This window comes from Erigeron canadensis, chromosome 9, assembly GCF_010389155.1.
Source record: "Erigeron canadensis isolate Cc75 chromosome 9, C_canadensis_v1, whole genome shotgun sequence".
Lineage (NCBI taxonomy): Eukaryota > Viridiplantae > Streptophyta > Magnoliopsida > Asterales > Asteraceae > Erigeron > Erigeron canadensis.
This window is the reverse complement of record NC_057769.1, coordinates 8387450-8405451: the sequence shown is the minus strand read 5'-3', so window position 1 is coordinate 8405451 and position 18002 is coordinate 8387450. Positions and strand designations below refer to the sequence as shown.

General features: G+C 32.9%; 2 protein-coding genes across 2 annotated transcripts; both read right to left on the bottom strand.

Moving 5' to 3' along the window:
• Positions 1–4168: 4168 nt before the first annotated feature.
• LOC122582956 (protein VAPYRIN-LIKE-like) lies at positions 4169–5879 on the bottom strand. The gene has a single exon (XM_043755391.1). It carries the CDS (start codon positions 5779–5781, stop codon positions 4372–4374), a length of 1410 nt encoding a protein of 469 aa, XP_043611326.1. The 5' UTR covers positions 5782–5879; the 3' UTR covers positions 4169–4371.
• A 9152-nt stretch (positions 5880–15031) lies between these two features.
• Positions 15032–17413, bottom strand: LOC122581253 (gibberellin receptor GID1B-like). The gene is made up of 2 exons (XM_043753437.1): positions 17079–17413; positions 15032–16394 (listed from the first exon to the last, which is right to left on the bottom strand). The coding sequence occupies exons 1-2, from the start codon at positions 17115–17117 to the stop codon at positions 15399–15401; spliced, it is 1035 nt and encodes a 344-aa protein (XP_043609372.1). The 5' UTR covers positions 17118–17413; the 3' UTR covers positions 15032–15398.
• Positions 17414–18002: the final 589 nt, after the last annotated feature.

The following is an 18002-nucleotide window of genomic DNA, read 5'->3' as shown; positions in this document are numbered from 1 at the left end:
TTTAGTACACTACAGGTGACTTTTAGTGCTGCATAGTTTTTTTTTTATACGATTGTTAGCAGTTCCATAAGAAAACGTAAGGAAGTTGATTCACATAGAAGGGACAAGTTGATTAATGTTCTGATAGGGCATGGCAGTGATGGTGCAAGTTTTTGAATAATGTTAACAGAAAGTTGGTGTTTTGAGTGATCTGGGTGATTTTGAAGATAGGTTGACGACCTTAGGGTCAGGGTTCACTTACACTAAAGTTTGGAGATGCTAGCCGAGGTGGACATACCAACAACACCTACCATAGAAGCACTACCCAGCTAGATCATTCACACCCTGGCTGCCAATTTCCTTAATTCGCCAACACACTTATTCTCAGAAGACTTCTTCCAAACACTGTTAAAAAGGTAAAGCTTAAGTCTAAGGAGGAAATGGGCTAGTCATGGTTTTGAGAAATTCTATCAGCAATGCTTAAGTCGTGTCATATGTCGTTATGCCCCGTTTTAACTTTAAAGTGTATATGTGTTGCCATTTGATCACAAATGGTTAGAATGCGTTTTATGTCTTTCACTTAGGTCACTTTGCCCGTTTGGCCGTTTTAGTGTCAAATTTGGAAAGTGTTGGCTTGGAAGTATCCCATATATTAATTTTTGCTTCTGAAAGTTTTGGTGCAAAATCACATCCGTTTGAAGGCCATTTGGGTAGGAAACACTTTGGTAGTTTAATTTGGGTTATTTGGCCTGTTAACTGTTTTGCCAATTTTGGTAGTCTAATTTGGAATATTTAGCTTTGCGGAAGTGATTAAATTGTTATTTGAAAGTAATTTGTAGATTTAGGGTGTTTTCAAGTGATATTAGCTTATGGAAATTAGTCGATTTATAAAATTTACAGAAACGGGTCAGCTGACAAATTGGGTAAAAAACCAAAAATGGCCTCACGACAGTTTTTGAAGGGCTATAAGTCTATAACCTGAAGTTTTTGACCCATTTATAAGTGAACACATTGATTTCGGTTATGTTTTATCTCTGACGGGTAAAGTAAGGTAGTTGAAAAGGAAACGGGTCATTGTATTTTAACTACATAGAAATCTCTTATATGACTAAATTAAAAAAGTAGTGAAGTTATAATAAATTTGGTATTCATGTTTGGAACGATTATCTAGAAGTATTTTGGGTAGGCACAAACTCACCTGGCCCATTTCCACCTATTGCTCGGCCTGCCTATTTGGCCACATTTAGTGATCTTGATGACATTTTAGTTTATATATTGTTATTCAATATTGGATTTTGAAGTTTGTTTGGTAGAACCTCTAACTGCAATTTGTGTTCTTGCAAGATAAGAATGGTCATAGATAAATTTGGGAATATTGGCATAAAAAATGTTCCTGAATATTGTACCAGAGTAAGCATGTTAATTCTACTCCCTCCCTCCCCAACCCAATTTTTGAAATTCGAACCTAGTACCTTTTGAACTTTTGTGTATGCTTTTTTTAGTGGATCGAATTGACTCGCTATACTCGGCATATTAAACTGACACATATAATGTAAAAGTTATATATACGAAAAGAAAAAAAAACAAATGAAAAGACTTAGAAAAGGTTAATTAATCGAAAACTTTGGTCAATATTTTTCAAGTGGTCAAAAACCAAGGATGAAGTATGAAATCGGGGGAAAATATGAGGGGGCATCCGTGTAATTATTCCAAAAGGCAGCATAGGCGTAATGTATAAAAATCCCGAATTCGATGGAGATCACAAATCGGAATTATAATCAAAGGAAGGAAGGAAACAGAAACCCTAGAAGATCAAGATAGAGACAATGAAAGGCGATATGGGAATGGACGGTCCGTTTGGAAAGAAGATAGTGCTAAAGAACATGGCGATAGATAAGGGGTATAGTCTGGACGAATTGGATAAGATTGAATTGAAGGGATTGATGCGTCTATGGGGGATTACGGTCCAAGACCTCGAAGATTATCACCCTCCAGACGATCAAGACTGGTCCGGGCCTACTGTTGAAGACAGTGAGAATGCTCCCTATGGTCATACTATTGATCCTGAAGAGTGGTTAAGGTGTCATCCTATTAAAGACGACACACCAGCTGCGCCCAAGGAAGATTTTTGGAGCAAGTATCGACTAGACCCTTCTAACCCCAACAGCCCCATTATCTGCCCCCCCCCCCCCCCCCCCCCCCCCCCCCCCATTATTTGAGAATTGATATGAATCAACAAATCTCACTTTAAATGTATAAACTTTGTTTACGAGAATTGCAACATAATAGTGCTATATTAAACATATTCATGATTGGGTTGAACTTCAAACTTTCACTCAAGGCATAGAAGATTAAATTTTGTATGTTATTATTAACTGAAGAACAGCTTTGAAAGTGGACTCATTTGATATGTGGCTCTATTTTCTTTATTTATGTCTAAATACATGAATTCATGCTACACCAACCCATCTGTAATTTTTCATTGAGATATTTTGAACTTCGCAAAAATATATCATCATTTAACTTTGCAAATCACAAGTAGCCCTTAGTGATCAAGCTTTCAGACAGACTCCATTAAAACATCTTATATGACTAAATGAACACATCGATTTTGGTTATGTTTTATCTCTTAGGGTAAAATAAGGTATAGGTCAAATGTGCCACAGTACTAAGCCATCGGTTTGGACCCAAAGTTATAGACCCCATATGTTCTATAATGGGCTTAAGGTTTGGAAATTTAGGCTATTGATTTGTGTATGCATTTTTAGTGTAATTGACACACTATACTCTACATGAATGAATAACTTTGAGCAAAATCGTGGGAACGCAAGTTGCTTATTTTCTATCCTCTTTTTGTTTGCATATTCATGACAAAGATTGTTTAATTGCTGCAAAAAGCTAAACATAGACATATAGTGGTTCAAAAAGACGTACTATAGCTCAATTTTCTCATTCTTTTTTGTCCAAATTTTAGTGATTTATTTACGGCCATTACAAATGAAGGGTTGGGAACTTGGGATACACATAAGTCACATAACGACTAAAGATTACAAACATTCCAAACATCACTTTACAAATCAATTAGCCCTATTTTACTTTCTATAACTTTTTTTGTAAATTGACTAAATAAAGAATTTATTCCTTACTACTTTTGACAATTATATCATCACATACATGTTGAAGCATGTGAAAAAGCTACCCGTCTATGTAATTTTATGAAGTGTTAATATACCATCATAAATTCATAATCAATATACTTACAAATACATATTCAAGTGACATATATAATGTAAAGAGAATACGAATATATATTTGTCAGGTTTTATATCTTTCACATTTTAATCCATAAAAGACATGAAAGATCTAATCTACTTTTTATTATACAAAAAAGATATTTAAAAATTTATATGCAAGTGATTTTTTATGTACATGAAAACCACATATTTAGTTTTTATCTAATATAAAAGTTATGTATACTAAAAGAAATAAAAAAGAACTTAGAAAAGGTAAATTAATCAAAAAAATTTGGTTGATATTTTTAAGTAGGATGGAAGAAACAAGGGGAACCACCCGTGACATCTATAGGCATAATAATGAAATAATCTATAAAAATCCCAATTCGATGGAGATCGCAAATTAAATGGAAAAGAAACCCTAGAAGATCAAGATAGATCCAATTAAAGGCGATATGGGAATGGACGGTCCGTGAGGAATGAAGATGGTGGTAAGTTAAGGAACATGGCGATGGCTAAGGGGTATAGTCTGGACGATGTGGATCCGAGTGAATGGGAGTGAAGGAAATTGATGTTTCTAACGGGGATTAAGGCCCAAGATGTCAAAGATTTTCGATGAAGATTGGTCCGGGCAAGACGGAGAGAATGCTCCCTATGGTCATACTGTTGCTCCTGAAGAGTGGTTAAGGTCTCACCACCGTCTGACCCCAACAGCCCCATTATTCCACCCGATTACTACTTTTCTGGCTACTACAGGTGCTGCTGCTACCGCTGGTGATGATAAGCAGATGGATGATATTATCTATGCCTTCAACGAGCGCATCTGTCCCCTCCCGGAGTCGCTTTCATTTTTCAATAATTGTTTATGCAAAAAGTAACTAGTTTTATAGGTTGATCACAACTCCAAAATAATCGTTTGTGCGAAAAAAATAAAATACCAAACAGACTCCAATAAGTTGGGCCTCCAAACAATTAAACTGATACTGCAAGATTTTTCGTAACCAATATGACTTTGCGGTTTGCAATATACAAGTTCATTGGAAAAAAAAAAGGTCCAAACGGTCCTATTGATTATGGACGATAATCTATTTCACTAACCATGTAAAATTATACGTGACATAACTCTAAACTATACATGGATCATACATTTGTGTAAAATCTATGCTCTTTGTGTCTTGTGACGAATAGGAGTTGCAACAGGAGAGTACTTCTTAACCGAATCAAACTCAAAAGGAACCACAAAAGACTTCATATTTGCTTTTGCACCATGACCTATTAGTACCATCGCGACCTGTGCATTCCCTGCATCTACTGCACGATGCAGAGCCGTGTAGCCACTACCATCCACCAGATCAACCCGCGCACCATGATTTAGCAAAAGCTTGACACAATCAATATGACCCTTAAACGCAGCTCTATGCAGAGGTGTCCAACCATTTTGATCCTTTCCATTCACTTTCGCACCTTCTGCTAAACACTTTTTCATTTCTTCCACGTCCCCTTTTCTTGCAAATGTATGCAGAACATCACTCAAATATAACATATCGTATAAACCTGTATGCCCGTTCTCAACTGCTAGAGAATAGGCAGATTTTCCTTCCTTATTTACTGCATATTTTGCATACTTGCACGAATTTAGCAGGCACTCAACGGCTTCTATATGCCCTTTGGCAGAAGCACAATGGATTGCAGTCCAGCCATTTTGATCGGCTAAATCAGGGTCACATCCTAATGTAATCAAGAACTCGAGTACTTCAACATAACCATGAGTTGCAGCCACATGAAGAGGTGTTTGACCTTTAGAGTCAACTGAATTCATATCTAGATCTAAATAGCCCATGCACAAAACTTCCATTATATCCACCCGGTTCATAGAAGCTGCAGCGTGCAACAACAGGTCATTTTCATGATCAACCACATAACTTGATTCAACCAAAATCCGAACAGTATCAATATCTCCAGATTTAATAGCCAAAGAGAGTACAGATTCACTATCAGGATCAATTTTATTTACAGTAGCACCAGAATCAAGCAAAGACGAAACAACATAACTGTTTCCACTCATAGCTGCAGGCCTCAACAAACTAGACAGCTGAGATTCATCACACCATGAAATCGCATTTGACAAAATAAACGCGATTTCAAGGGTCTTGGAAAGTGAAGAAGAAGTCAAGAATTCAATTACATGAGGCCCAACAAAAGATATAGGGACGGTTACATCTTTAAAAATATGTGGCCCGGGTCTAGAAAATATACGTTTTAGATCATCCTGATTCGCTTTTCCAGTGGGCAGCATGGATGAACGAACCAGAACGTTGTCTGGTGGGGTAGATATTGGAGGATGATCAGACGGTTTAGATAATATCAACGTAAAAGACGCAGTAGCAAGAGGAGGGATTATTGAGAAAGATTGGGTAAATGAGAGGACCGTTGGGTTTGTAGTGTTTAGAGAAACCGCAACTGGCATAGTATGCATCAAATTCGTTAACACGAAAGTTGTACAACATTTCTGGCCTCTGGTAAAGACTAGGTTCACCTCTTTCACATCTGCCTTAACCAATCTGTCCATTAAGTTAGGCAAAATTATTTGAAAATTTGTGATATAAGAATAAGAAAGATGAAGATGGGGATAGGTTAGATCTAATATAATTGTTACATCAAGATTGTTATTTTATGGGCATTAGTTTAAGTTTTGAATAAAAAATAAATCATGGTTTTATTATAAACTACGTACTACTTGACATTTAGGAAAATGGTTGGAAGAAGGAAAGTGATGGCATTGAGAAATTTAAAAATTTAGGATATGACTAATAAGTGGTATGAGATGTAGAAGAAAGACTTCATGAACTTCTTTGACCTGACTAACACAAGCTAATAATACTGTTTACAAGAATATGGTTCAATTTTCGTGAATGATCAAAGAATCAGTTAGTTGAAATATTTTCAATGAAATGGGTCGGCTATGTAGTAATTGGTCTGAAAAGAGAAAATGTTGTATCAGGTGATCAAACATGACGAGAGTGAGGCGTCAAAAATCATCACCAAGGTGGCTTAGTGATCAGACGTTTTGTTTTCATACATGAGATCACAGGTTAAAAACCTCCTTAGGTAAACACCCCCGCGTATCCAAACAGGGAAAACCTCCTGCGTTAATTTACCCGGTTGTATGAAAGTGATATGCAGATGGTGTGAACCAACTAGACTGAAAGACATTGGACTATTGGAGCCAACAACACTTAAAACTACACAACAGCTAGAACATGAAAGATTGCAACAATCCGCCTCTATGGGTAGAGTTTATTTATTTATTTATTTTAGGGATAACTGCAGAAAATAGAAAGCACCTTTAGTGACCTTTAAAAGTTTTGTTATTTAGAAATGAACTTTCATTTATTACCGGAAATAGCAACATTTAACACGTGGACATGGTGATACGGACATTTTTGATTACGTGGCATTTTTTAATGACGTGACATTATATTTTATTTATTTACTATTTAATTTTTATCAGTCATATCATTTCCCCCCAAAATGGCTTCGTTTCAGTTTCGGTTCCGACAAGGTATTTTTTTTCTCGTCATTATATTCTGAAGCTAATTTCACCTTCTTTTCATTTATTTTTGTTGTGTCTCTTCCATTTTCAAACATTGAGAAGTTGTGTATGAAGTTCATAAAGGAGACATAGATCTATATCTTCTTCGTCTATCTCGAATTTTAAAATCTCTAAAACTAGATGTCAAAACGTCTTTGTTTTCGTCAGAGAGAGATCCTGCGGATATTCAGGTGAGACGAGAGTTTCATAAGCCAGATTTGGTTTGTTTAAGAAGAGTTTGTCCGCACATGAGATAGATCCAGATGGCGAAGGTCCAGAGGTTTTCAAGAACTCGAACAAACTGTCGACGGTTTCTAAGTTAGTTGAAGAAATCGAAGAAAAAACTATCTCCACATCCAACACTGACGAGGTGTTCTAGTAATCCGACTATAAACTAAAGTTCATTGCTAAAAAGTAAACTTTTAAAGGTCATTGCTATTTTCGTATTGTTTGAAAGGTCCTTTCTATTTTCTGTGTTGTAAAGAATGAAACGTCATTAAAAATGCCACATAAACAAAAAATGTCCACGTCACATTGTCCACGTGTCAAATGTTGCTATTTCCGGTAATAAATGAAAGTTCATTTCTAAAAAACAAAACTTTTAAAGGTCACTGCTATTTTTGTGAATTGGTTGAAAGGTGCTTTGTATTTTCTGCAGTTATTCCTTTATTTTAACAGTAAATGTTAGTTGTTGGTTTTCACCAAGTTACTAGTTAAACGTCAACATCTGGATTTAAACTCTAACCTCGAGACCCACCCACCTCCCTCTTGAACCACTAAATCTCATAACCTACCCATTTTATCATTTCCATTAAACGGTAGATTGATAAGAACCATTTGATCTCATTTATGGAATTGGTACCCACATAACCCCCAACAGAGATAGTGTCAAGGTAATTCAACCACTTAAATTCAATTCTGCCTTTGGCAAGATTCGAACCCATGTTGTTCCTAGAAAGTGACAACTGGTGGCCAACTCTTCTACGAAGAGTTCGTTTTTATCATTTTCATTATATATAGTCATATAGTATTATAAGGGTTCTAATCATTTGAAAACTAGAAAAATGGTGAAAACTAGAAAACAAATCTCTACCATCCATTTCTAAGGTCAAGATGACGAGAGTGTGGCGTCAAAAATCATCAACAAGTTGACTGAGAAAAATGAATAGTTGAGATTTCTTCTAATGAATAAATAACAAGGGTATTTTGGGGTTCAACTAATTAAAATTTAAAAAATTAAGGGAGTAATTGTTTTATTGGTTTTACTACCCATAAAATATTATTTGGTAATTGGGATTAAGGGTCCATTACATTAAAAAAAAAAAAAAAAAATTGGTTTCAAAAGTGACAAATGTTAACAAGGGACCACTAGAAAAGAAATTTAGCCCACTAGGCCACCATGTAGATGAAGGTGGAAAAGATTGAAGTTGAGACAAATTGTTAATTTGTTATTATATTTGGGCATCAAGAATATAATAGTGATTATTAGTATTTTACTATAACTCTAGCCAATGAACAAATTGATTTTTATCAAAACTCAATTATTCCAAGTCAATCGTCATCAAGCGTCCTGATTATAGAACGAAAAGTCTAATGTCAACGAAAGAAAACAAAGATAGTTGAAAATGCCCGTACCCAATGACGATCTAGTACAGGGTTTGAAACGTATATACACTATAAATGCATTTTAACTTGTCTGTTAACTACTAGAAAATAAAATCTGATGAAGTTAAAAATCTTGGAATATAGTGAGAAAAAGCTAGAGAAGAATGTTCGCCTAATATATATACAATGTTATTATTATACTCAATGTTTTAAATACCGGTATATACCGGCCGGTATTACCGGTATTTGAGCATCCTCCGGTATTTTAATCCCGGTGTTTTTCTGGTATTTTCACTATTTCATATCGGTCGGTATTTCCGTATTCCCGATATTTTCGGTAATACCATTCCGGTATTTTAATTTTTTTTAAAAAGAATTTTTAAATATTCTTTTATGATACTTTAGTGTTAGTTTTGTTATGAAATATCTATTTGGTATTATTTTGAGTGAATTATAATTAGTTTTTGTCTATTTTCATTAAATTGTAACAAATTTTGTAGAACAGTAACAAAATAAACTAAAATAGTCGTACCGGCCAGTATATCCGGTGATTCTGATAATACCGGAAATTATTTCCACACCGGTATGATTAAAATACCGGTTTTAAAACATTGATTATACTGACATGATACTAGTTGAAGAAGTATTTTTTTTTTATTCATTTGGACCTTGATAAAAATAAATATAAATAAATAAAAAGGAAATAAAAGGGACTTTGGTCCGATCAGTGCTAAAATTTGGCTTGTTCTGATATGTTAAATGACCAGCACATTTTGCCATGTATAAAACTATGGACTATTAGAAAGATGAAATTAAATAAAAACAAATTATAAAAAAAATATACTTGTTTGACCTATCGAACAAGAAGTTATGAATTGTTTGACCTGTCGAACAAGAAGTTATGAATTCAAGTTCTCGCAAAAATTCAATTGTATGAATTATTGTTATTATTATTAAGCCATAAGTGGTTATATTTATCTTTCTAAGAGAGTATGCTAGCCCTCTAGCTGTAAGTTGTCCCTAATAGGCCAACAATACATAGTAAAGTGGTAATTTTAAAAAAAAGAAACGATAAATCTTTTTAAATAATATATATTTTTAAAAATCTTCCTAGTTATACGGGTTGGGTATTTTTAAAAAAGTATTAAATTAAAACAAATATGACAAGATTTTGACCCTTTGATCATGGTTAAATTGATGCAGGATTGTTTTTGTGTGCAAAGTGATTTTCAGTTAATAAAAGTCTATTATTTTATTTGTTTTTACTTTAATACTTGTTATATTTTACTTAAAACCTATATAATTATGATACTTGTATAATCAAAATGTCAGATTAGAATTAAGAGTCGAGGATTATATACTTGATTTTATAAAGATACTTCATAGTTCATACTAGATTTTAAACCCGTGTCCAACATTAGACACAGAAATTACGACATATCAATATTAGATTTTCATATATTTAAGTCATAAAAGGTTATATTTTCAAAGTTGAAGTAATACATAAAAGCTAATTGTTAAATTCAAATGCTAAGAATGTTATGAAATAAAAAGTAAAATAATGTAATAAATGAATATTAATTAAAATCATATATTCTCTTTCATCTTTTGCAAGACTTTATTTATATATGACATTTGTTGTAGTGTTGTATGTTTTCCCATCTTTGTCGCAGATCAACATGTTAAGGCCCCTTTTCGACTTAACTTGAGATACTGCAACATATAATTGTTCGTGTGAGAAAAACCGGACGTTGTAAATACAAACCAACAGTCGATAATAACAATTCTTGACTTTTGTTAATTGTCATTGCAAAAGAAAGCACCAGTGGGAATTGTCATTTATGAAACCTTAACGGATTCTTTAATATGACGGTATTAGCTTCATTATAAGGAGTTAAAGTTTTGTATTCAATGTTGTTGTCAGATATCACTTCTACCTCGATCACTTATTTTCCTAGTCTTGTTATCTTCAATCTCGTTCCATTGCAAAACCCGTTTTGCTGGTCTATATTGCGACCGTTCATAAATACAGTATATTATTTAGTGGGATTTATATTATTTAATTAATGGGATTTATTTATTTATACTATTAAATTAAATGTATGGAGTGTACAAAATTTACTCTCGGAGTTATTAAGCAAATTGGTTCAAGTGTTGTTTCCTTCGTTAGGTTACCGAAATCAATATAATAGTTATCTTTAGTTGGATTTAACATAATTTATAATTAATAATGCAATAGTTATCTTTAGTTAGGGACTTAGAGTCGACATTATTGACATATATAATTATATGTTTAAATATTTATTAATTTATATAATAAAAAGTCAACAAAATTCAAAAATAAAAATTTAAAGAAATTGAAAAATATGATTGGTTAATAAGTTATTAGAGCAACCGTGTTTTAGTATAATAAAAGATTAGTAACCAATCATATACATTGTTTACCGGGACTACTAGCTGGACTAGTACGAACTTTTAGATTATAGGCCCAGTCGTAACTTATGTTAAATCCAAACTTTATAAAGCCCATTAACATGCAATACATGCATGATGCATTATGTAATTATCGAAGCTTTAACTATTTTAAGTGTTTAATAGTTGATGAAGCTATATATTATTCTTAATCCTAATTCTAAATTTATTTTTAATTTTTCAATAAAAGGGAATTGGCTTACATTTGATCAACCGATTAAGTGTTATTCTAACTTTTACAGTTGTACACATAGGCGGATGTGCAAGAAGAAACAAAAATTCTAAAAATAAATATAATAGTTAGATAGGCATTAAGGATGTCTAAATTTTATATGCACATATTTTAATTTTAGGAAACCCGACATCATATGATGCATATAAGCATATGCCTAGTTCGCACTATCAACAGCTTTCATATTCAGTATTTGGTTTTTTTATGAGGTCTCAGGTTTGAATCTTGTCACATAATGTGGTGAAGGGATTTAACAATGTTATATCCATTTAACACATGGAGATTAGAGCAAACCTTTTAGGGCATTGCCATAAGCCAAACTAGCATGAGCGCATTCGCGTGAAAGTGTTAACCATTTATCCATTATTGTTTTTAATAAAAAAAAAAAACTTTAATTTCGTCCTATTTCAGTATATGAAATCATGAATACCTAGAAAGGATCTTAATATATATGATGGAAAATTACAAGCCATCTTTCTATTAACATAATTAGAAACGTATGCACCACGATACTTTTGATAGATAAGACTCTTGTATTCAAACCTTGTCGTGTTGGGTTAGTACTGAAAGAGATTTTTATAAAAATTCTGGTATTTTAGTTTGTTTAAAAGATACATAAAGTATATCAATATCAAAAATATCAAAACCTTAAAATGGTAATGGGCAGCCCAATCTAAATGGAGAAGTACTCATTTGAAATTGATCCATTTTTAATGCCAATTTTGGAATTGACCTCAAACAATTGTTGTCTAAGTTGGTTAGACATGTTTAATATTGAATGCAATGTTGTTGAGAGGGGAACCATTTGCGTATATTGCACAGATTATATCTCACTATGTTATGTTTCATAATTGTTAAAAAGTCTGGTTGATTTATGTCATTGTGAAAAGTCTTTGGAATTGACATTTCCCTAATGGGCTTGTTTTCCATCTAAAGTATTCTTTAAGATAAGATATTAAGATGAGAGTCATATTCCATATTGTTGGGCAAGTTAGGTACGTTACTACCAAAAAGGCTAAAATCCTACGAGTTTGAGACTCTTGTTGTTGGTGACACGTACGTAAAAAACATACTGACCAAACTCAGTTTGTTGACTTCACCTTATCATACCATCCACTTAGAATGTTAAAGAAGTTCGACAACCCTGGACGGTATCATTCGAGCTAACAAGCCAAAGATAAATGCTTCTACCTATATAAAGTTATTGAATCATCTATGACCATATTCATCCCCGTTGGTTGAATGGCTCAAAACTTGAACCAACCATGAGACGCGACATCATTGCTATGTTGGAGTATTCGACAATGGTTACGTGTCGAATACTCCTACATAGCACATTATAAGCACCAACATTATAATGTCGATTGAAAACGCACGTGTCTTAAAGACGATCATCGGACCACCTTAACCTTTAAAATAAGATGGTCCAAAGCAAGGATGAGGAATTAATTGAAAACACCGACAACGATGACAAATGTATCATAATTTATTTATGTTGAATTTCATCTTTGCCTACGAAATCACGCATTTATTTAATATCACCTAAAACGAAAAATCAGAGGCAAAAATATTAAATAAGAATATAATCATATGGTGTGAAAGGCGAACAACCGACCAAATCAACTACAAAACAAAAAAATTTCCATGGCTTGAATCAACCTAAATCATTGAATATATATAATTTACCATTTCATAGTATAATAAATAGAATAGATATCCATCTTTTTTAAACTAATTATACTTTAGAATATTGATAGACATTACAGCTATAATTGATCATTAGATTTCACGAATAATTGTACGAATTGTCTAATATAGTAAATTCTAAAATTCTCTTTGTCTGTCGTGATAAAATATATTTCAATAAAGATATGAAAAGACGTTAAACAAAAGGTTGTAGATTTAAGATCTCAGTAAAGTATGTAACTCTTTGTTATTTTTAAAAAACGTATTAATAAAAAGGGAGATAAAATATACGGAGTAACTTAGAACATATTATTGGGGGAAATTCGATTTTGAGAAAGTTAAAAAGAAAAGATATAATGTATCGACATAATTAGAAAAGTACAAATAAAAAGGAAAAGGTTAACTTAAAAATAATGAAAGTTGGAGAAAAAAACAAAATTGAATGGGGAATAATGTTTCATTAATTTGACAAAGACTTTTACTATATTGTCGTTTGTGGAAATCATATTCAAAGCCCATGGAAACAAAGTATACAGCTAATTGAAAAATTCTTTTTCAATTATTTAGTGTATCCAATACAACGTGTCTTGTAAGCCATAAAGTCAATAGAAAAAAACATTCAAAATCACCCAACTTATCAAAAAGTCTACAATGGAAGACAATAATAGAATTTATTACACGTATCTCTAATTAGATATATTGTATCATTTAAGCCTAGATGTCAAATGTTTGTTACCTATCAAATTTTGAGTTAAAAGCCAAAAAAAATTATTACTATGATATGAATACAATGGTATTTTTTTATTTTCATTATTTTAAGTTTTTAACTTTCCATTCAATTAACTTTTTCAATAAACGGACAAGAATTTTGCTTTCGGCTAAGTTGGAGAAGAAGTAAAATATATACGTAGTAGCCAAAGTGAAGCTAAACAAAGAAAAACATGCACATATGCATCAGTCTACAAAAATTCTACGGAAGTTTAAATCCACGCCGTCGAACCCGAATACTTCACGTTGCTCCTACTCGAAGCGGAGTCTTTGTGTCGACGAAAAAAGTCATCCTGACCGATCTTCTCTTTTGCTGCATCTAAGGAGTGAAACTTTTGTTTCTAAATGCAATCGGAACCAAAATAGTATCAATACGTATTCTGGTGGTGTTTATTTTAATATAATTCTGTCGTAAAAACAATAAAGAAGAAAAAGAAGTATCTTATCAATTTTATTTAGAACAAGTGAATCAATTAGATGTAAAAATGGAGTAGGGGGAATGTATATTGCGCCCGGGGTTCATATTAGTTGCATCTAGTTACTCGACAAGATGTAGTTTATGCAATAATAACCAACACACTTGGAATAAATTTTATTCTTTTTACATCTATTTTGGAGTAAGATATCAAAAAGAAGGTAATGATTGAACTTTCTAATTGTTTAGCCTAAAAATCATTCAGATTGTGACATGTGAAAAATCAAAGGGTGAGATTAGGAAAGAAAATTAGTAGATTACATATGTTAACAAATGGATATATCATGAAAGTTTTTATGAGGATTGATTAAAAGGATTTTTCATTTTCCAACGACCGGCCATCTAAAATTGTTTAATTTTTCTGATCAATATGACCACAATATACGTGTAACATCAGTTTGGATGGAATTATTTAGAGAACTTATTTTTCATTGGATAATATTTTGTGTTCCCTAATTTATTTATTTATTTTTTATAACAAAAATGGATAACTTATTAATTCTGGTTTTTCTAATATTTTTCACTATACTCCCTTAAGTTTTGCAATACTACCAACAAAAACCCTTGAAAAACAGTACAATGCTAAACCAAGTAAAATCAAGATAGAGACAGAGACATCATATTCCCAACCTCAAACTTGTCCCCAATTCCCCAATCATTTCCTCTCCTTTCTTGTTGATTCTCCATGCTCCACCAACCACATTGCATCCCCCTCAAACATCACCTGCATAACCATCCTTCCAAAATTACTACAAACTCCCATATTCAATCCATCCATCCATCTATTCTCACTTTTGAAATGGACCCTTGTTTTTATCAAATAAAAGTTGTTCATTGTTACAACATTTCTAAATATACATCAATTCACAAGCCAATTCCACTTAGTTATGTGTAAGTTTGAGTTCAAACCTCATGGTTTGTATATAATGAATTTCTTATTTAAGAACCAACTATTAACATTTGCATTATTAAAAATAAAAGGAAAAAAATATTCACAAGCCAAAAGAAATGTTTATATACCAAGAGTAAATCATTATAACATGAAATAATACTCGGTAATATTACATGGGCTTGACAAAGTTAGCTTCCATTAACAATCATCAAAAAACAACCTATTAGGATTTCTTACCATGAAATCCTTCATATTTAGCAAGGGATTTCTTACCATGAAATCCCAATTTTAAACCCAACAATACAATTAAGACCATCTATCGCGTCTCGGCTCATGATCTTACAAGAAACTTGCAAAATAATACTACTACTAGTAGTAAAAATGTCAAAAGATTTTGTTATGTATATCCTCCTCCTCCCAACTCAACCCGAATTTGAGCTTTTCGCGCTTTTCCCAAGTGGAATCTATGAAGTCACAAAGTTCTTCATTTCCTCCATCAATGTATAGAAATGCTCATTGTTTGGCAAGAAATAGAATCCAATTGTAGCCTTTTGCAAGAACAAGAGTTTCACATCTTGCCCATATTTTTGCAACCCTTCAACATAAGCTAATTGCCAATCTTGAACCAAATCGAGCCCGGCTACAACTACAAGACTCTTAGGAAACTTAACCCCGGATAGATCCGACCCACGAGGCCCAAATATATTACAAGCCGGATGATCCCTATCTTCACCTTCGGGTAAAAATGCCCTCCAATACCAATCTCTATCAACCAATCTAACAAAATATTTGCCATCCAAATTCTTTTCGGATTCTGTCCTCTCTTCCCCACCAAACAACGGGTGTAGAAGTATATTCCCGAGTACTTCTACACCCGAAACTGCGGCCCTGTGGGCCACATGATGGGCAATGTTCCCGCCGGAGCTGTCTCCGGCGAGATAAACATGAACTTTTTTCTCTTTACCACTTAATAACCATGATCTAGAGTGAACCCATTTTAAAGCTTCCCACCCATCTTCATAAGCACATGGATACCGGTGCTCCGGTGACCGCCGGTAGTTGACCGAAACCACAACCCCTTTGACTAGTCCGGCGAGTCTCCGGCAAAATGTGTCATAAATTGCACTATTTGCTGATGAATGTGTGAAGCTGCCGCCGTGGAAAAATATTATAACCGGGACTATTTCTGTTGTGCTTAAGGGTTTTTCAAGTTCTATGATTCCGGTACCGGAGGTTTCATTTTCCGGCGATGTACACCTGTAAATACGGTTTAAAAGACTTGTTGACCGGTCAACGACGTCAAACGAGTAAACCCCATCAATCGGAACTGTGTTTGCGACAACTTTCCGGTCAAGAAACTCGGCGAGTTCACGGTTGAATGTGCCGTCTGGTCGCCGGAGCATATTGTATGCTAACTTGAAGTTTGATATCAAGATCCATGTATGTAGTGGAACCACTTTCTACAAAATAATAATAAATATATTTAAAATTTTTGACAACTATATGATTTATATCTTTACATAATTTTGATCATATGACAAAACTGTAAAATGGATATGTAAAATTTAAGGAAAAAAATGGTAAAAAAAAAAAGGAAACTATTTATGATAAAAAAAAAAAAAAAAAAAATCATATAAGAAAAAGGGAAATTTTGAGGGAAAATGTGTAGAAACAAGATTGGTCAAATGACAAAAATGTAAACAAGGTTAGTAATAAAATACGAGTATATATATATATAAAAGTAGAAGGTTTTGAAAGCTTTAAGAAATGAAGATTAACATGAAAACTTGAAATTATGAGTCAAGTAAAGGGTAAAAATGGGTCCAAAAAAATGAAAAAATAAAAAGGGAAACTATAATGATGAAAAGAAAGAAAGAAAGATTAGAAGAAAAAAAAAATTATATCTTGCAAAATTGAAATCATGGAGAACAAAAGATTGAATTTTTAGCACCAAATTAGTCAACAAAGGATGAAATAAAAATTACCCAAAAAGTCTATCAAAAAACATAAATAATCAAGAGAAAAAAATTAACTATTTTGGGAGGAACATGACAAACAAAAGAAAAAAAGGGGCAGAAATACACGTATGAGAAAATTTTGGTTATCATAGACAAAAAGAAAAGAAAAAGAAGAAGAAAGATTACCTTGGCTTCATTTGCATTGATTTCATTACTTCCAGCCATCAATTAAAATTACAAACACTGCAAATTTTTCTTCAAATATTTCTTCTTGATGATGATGATGATGATGATGGGAAATAGAAATTAAATCTTCAGCTATTTTTGTTGTGGTTAATTTTCTTCTTTTGATCACACTTTGACCAGTGTTTGACCACTGCAGATAATTCTTGAGAAACAACCCCAAAAGGCCAAAACTTTAGTTCCTAGTATTTTCAGAGTGTTTTCTGCAACAAGATGAGACACATGAATATGATATGTGTATTTATATAAAATGAAAAATGGAAAGTAACCAAGAAGAAATAGAGAGAGTAAAATAGAGAGAGAAAGAGAAAGAGAGACATATGGTATATGGATTGGAGGTTGTGAGAGAGACGACAAAGCAGGCGGCCGAAATCAACTTTATAAAATGGGACCCATTTTATATACTTGTATTTACTAACATAATTTTTCTTGTTAATAATTTATAGTCCTCCATATATTTTTTTTGTTAGTGGTGGGTAACGCTTCCTGTTTTATTTAAAGTTTTAAGTTCGATCTTTATGACGAGATTTGGGATTTTTCCTTCCTGATACTTTGTCTGATATGACAAAATCTGAATAATGATATGAGAGGTAGATGAACCATGAGAAAAATATCACATGACGGTAACACTATTCATGTTTAATGATATTACAATAAGAGTAAATAAAACTACCAGAGAAATTACAAAAGCCAACCATTGTATGCTATTGTAATATTCTTTTCACATAATTCAAATTCATATTCGATTATCTTATACTGAACCGATTATTATCAAAAATGATTTCGTCTCAAAATGAAAACTTATACTGAAACTGAATTCATATCGGTACCAATTTTTGGTACCAATACTGATACAGTACTAGTTCA